The following is a 3,370-nucleotide window of genomic DNA, read 5'->3' as shown; positions in this document are numbered from 1 at the left end:
GCTTACTTAGAGGGCATCAAGTACAAATTGGAAAAGGAGCACCAAGGACTCCTGCAGGGATAACTCTAACAAGGATTATTCAATATGTTTTAATATATTGAGACACACTTCTGGAAGATTTGGGAATGAATCACTGATGGGTATACACAGAAAAAGAAAATTTTTTTAAACACTGTTAATGCCAAAGACAATAAAAGTTACATAAGTAAATTCAATCATGCATACTGCATAGCTCAGCTGTGAGTATTAGGTATGAAGACTTTTGATCTAATCTATAATTGTGACAAAACTATACTGAGAATGAAGAAATAGAAATATATGTGAAACAGAGCCTTCCTCCATGGTATGAAAGATAGATTTCTTTAAAAAATTTAAAAAAATAAGTGAACAATATAAGCATATTACTTAGAAACATGGAGGTATATACCTGAAAAACTCAAGAGTTGAAAGTGGTCACCTCTGGGGAGTGGGAATCTTGAATGGGAAGAATGGGCTGGGGCTTTTTTGTTACAAGCCTTGACTTTTTAAATTATGATCATGTGTAACTGATAGACATAAAAGTTGGAATAAAAGCACTAGCACAATGTCTGCCATAAAGTAGGACCTTGATAAAGAAAAGACATTTATCTAATTGTCCCATCTCTCCACTGCTGCTGCCCCACTTCTCGCATTCAGCAATGTAGATATCTGATCCGTTCCTCAAGTTTCTATTCTCACCCTTCCTAACAAAGTATGACAGGAAAAAATAAATCACGGTTTCAGTGGACACTTTTATTGTTTATTTAATGGATTATCAATTTTGTCTCCCTACCTACAAATGGAATTTCATCTTGTTTCCATGCTGAGTAGTGAAACAGTGACAAAGCTAATCATAATAGCCTACATCAAAAGAGAACTAAGCTAACACAGCTCACTTGGTTTTAACAGGCAAAATATAAATATATGCACTCTAGAATGCACAATGTTTAGTCACTAAGAAATTCAAATGGGATCTTGAAGAATGTAGGCAAATCCAGGGTGCAGTAAAGATGAGCTGAGATGCTGTGCAACTGTTTAAGGGTTCCTGGCACTGCATCTCTTGGCCACTAGCTGAACCTTGACATGGAAGGTTTTAGCTAATGCCAAGTGGAGTTGCAGAAAATGCTAAGTTGACTTAGGGGCTGTGCACAGGAACTAAAAGGCAGGAAAGTACTAAATATTGCTGAGAGCATCCACCCCAGGAAGGACTTTACCTGTTTTTGAGAGAGCACACATACATAGACAACATTACTATAGTGCCCAGTAAGCCAGATCTCCCCCACTTTATCCTCCCAATAACATGCCAGCTCTTTTTTAGGATATATGGCCAGGAGTTGGCCAACTTTTACATTTTGGATTCCAGGTCTACTAGACCATAACTCTCAGAACAAATTTCTATCTGTCCCTCCCCGCCTCAGCGGATGCCAGAAGCTTTATCTGAAGTTCCTCTGTACTGCCCAGCTAGTAATGACTGCTAATGACAACACTACCTACTAACTTTCTCCACTCCAATCTACCCACCTCTCACTACACAGTCCCACCCTTCTCCCAAACAAGTCAAAAAACAGAAGAACCTCACCTTCCAGGAGCTCCAAACTGGCACCACCCCCAGTGCTCACATGGCTGACTTTATCCTCCGTGTTCCATTTGGCACAGCAAGTGGCAGTGTCTCCACCACCTGTTGAATGAAAGCCAGGTAAAAAGGGAAGAGAGAGAAAAGAAAAGAAAAAAAAACGGATTGGCACCAAAACTGTAAGGCAGTGTGCTCTCCAATCCAAAAGGTAGCTGATAAACCCCAACTCTATCTTACCAAGAGGCTTCTCTGTAAATTATCTACCTGTTTAGTTCTTAAGATTTATCCAGAATAAAGAGACACAGAAGTTCTCCATTCCACCTTCCTCTGATCAGAATTCTGCCAGCTTAGACTGGTAGTAGCTTTGTATAGTACCACTTACCTATGATGGTGATGCAGCCCCTAGAAGTGGCTTTCACCACCTCATCCATGAGGGCTTTGGTTCCCTGGGCAAAAGCTTCCCATTCAAATACCCCCACAGGACCATTCCACACAATCTGCTTAGCCCGAGTGACAGCCTCAGCATACTTCTTGCTGCTTTCAGGACCACAGTCCAAACCCTGAGGGGTAGAGGTGAGAGAAGATGAGCTATCAAGAAAAGCTACTTAAACACCACCTCCACCAAGAACAGAACTCAGGGCTGCACATCAAAGTTTCTTCTAGAACCAAATGGTACCCTTCAGTCTTTAAAATTATAAACCTGTTCATGCCCTTTGTACTAAAAAATTCTGCTGTATGGAAGATCAAGACTAAAGGAAAACCTCAAAAGTTATTTAATAAAGACATTCTTAGCCACACTATTTATGTTAGTGAAGACTAGATCAATGGTTCTCAACCAGGGTCAGTTCTGCCCCTTCACAATAGATAGGCATGTGGCAATGTCGAGAGATAGTGTTGTTGTTGCAACTTGGGAGGGTGCTACTGGCATCTAGTGGCCAAGGATGCTTTCAACAACCTTACAATTCAACAGTCCCCCACAAAAAAACAGATGTCAATAGTGTTGAGAATGACAGTGAACTAGATCAGTAGTACTCAAACTTTGCTACGCATGAGAATCACCAGGAGGGCTTATTCAAACACAGACTGTTGGGACCCACCCCCAGTTCCTGATTCAGTAGGTCTGGGGTGGGGCCCAAGAACTTGCATTTTTAACAAGTTCCAAAAATGATACTGATACTGCTGGTCTTAGGAACACACTTTGAGAAACACTGAACTAAATAATACATGAATGCCTGACAAAAGAAAAATAAGCAAACTAGCATGGTAAAAACATGATATAATTTTACACAGCAATCAAAATGATATTTGGAGCACCCTAAAATCAACTATATTAGTCTTTAATATACACTTACATTTCTCCCTGATTGTAATCAGTATACTTATTAATTTTTTCATATGAGAAAGTTTTCTTATATAGCTTTCTAGATAGCAACATAATCCAAAACAACCCAAACCTTGAAAGTACATGACACTATCTCCAGCACATAGTAAGTACTTAATACACATTAAACAGATGAAGAAAAAACAGATAAAACTAAAAATGGGCCAGGCACAGTGGCTCACGCCTGTAATCCCAGCACTTTGGGAGGCTGAAGCGGGTGGATCATGAGATCAAGAGATCAAGATCATCCTGACCAACATGGTGGAACCCCGTCTCTACGAAAAATACAAAAATTAGCTGGGCATGGTGGTGCACACCTCCCAGCTACTGGGGAGGGTGAGGCAGGAGAATTGCTTGAACCTGGGAGGCAGAGGTTGCAGTGAGCTGAGATCGTGCCA

General features: G+C 40.6%; 1 protein-coding gene across 1 annotated transcript in view; it reads right to left on the bottom strand.

Annotated features, from left to right (window-relative positions):
• Positions 1-750: 750 nt before the first annotated feature.
• The window catches only part of PGK1 (phosphoglycerate kinase 1), a 22,401-nt gene continuing 19,781 nt past the window's right edge, over positions 751-3,370 (bottom strand). The window contains exons 9-11 of the mRNA XM_045384350.2: positions 1,974-2,151; positions 1,598-1,696; positions 751-1,232 (exon numbers count right to left, since the gene is read on the bottom strand). Of these exons, the coding sequence (XP_045240285.1) occupies positions 1,192-1,232; positions 1,598-1,696; positions 1,974-2,151 (318 nt within the window). The 3' untranslated portion in view covers positions 751-1,191. The remainder of the gene's footprint in view (positions 1,233-1,597; positions 1,697-1,973; positions 2,152-3,370) is intronic.

This window comes from Macaca fascicularis, chromosome X (assembly GCF_037993035.2).
Source record: "Macaca fascicularis isolate 582-1 chromosome X, T2T-MFA8v1.1".
Lineage (NCBI taxonomy): Eukaryota > Metazoa > Chordata > Mammalia > Primates > Cercopithecidae > Macaca > Macaca fascicularis.
The sequence above is the reverse complement of the archived record's forward strand: the minus strand, read 5'-3'. Positions and strand labels throughout refer to the sequence as shown.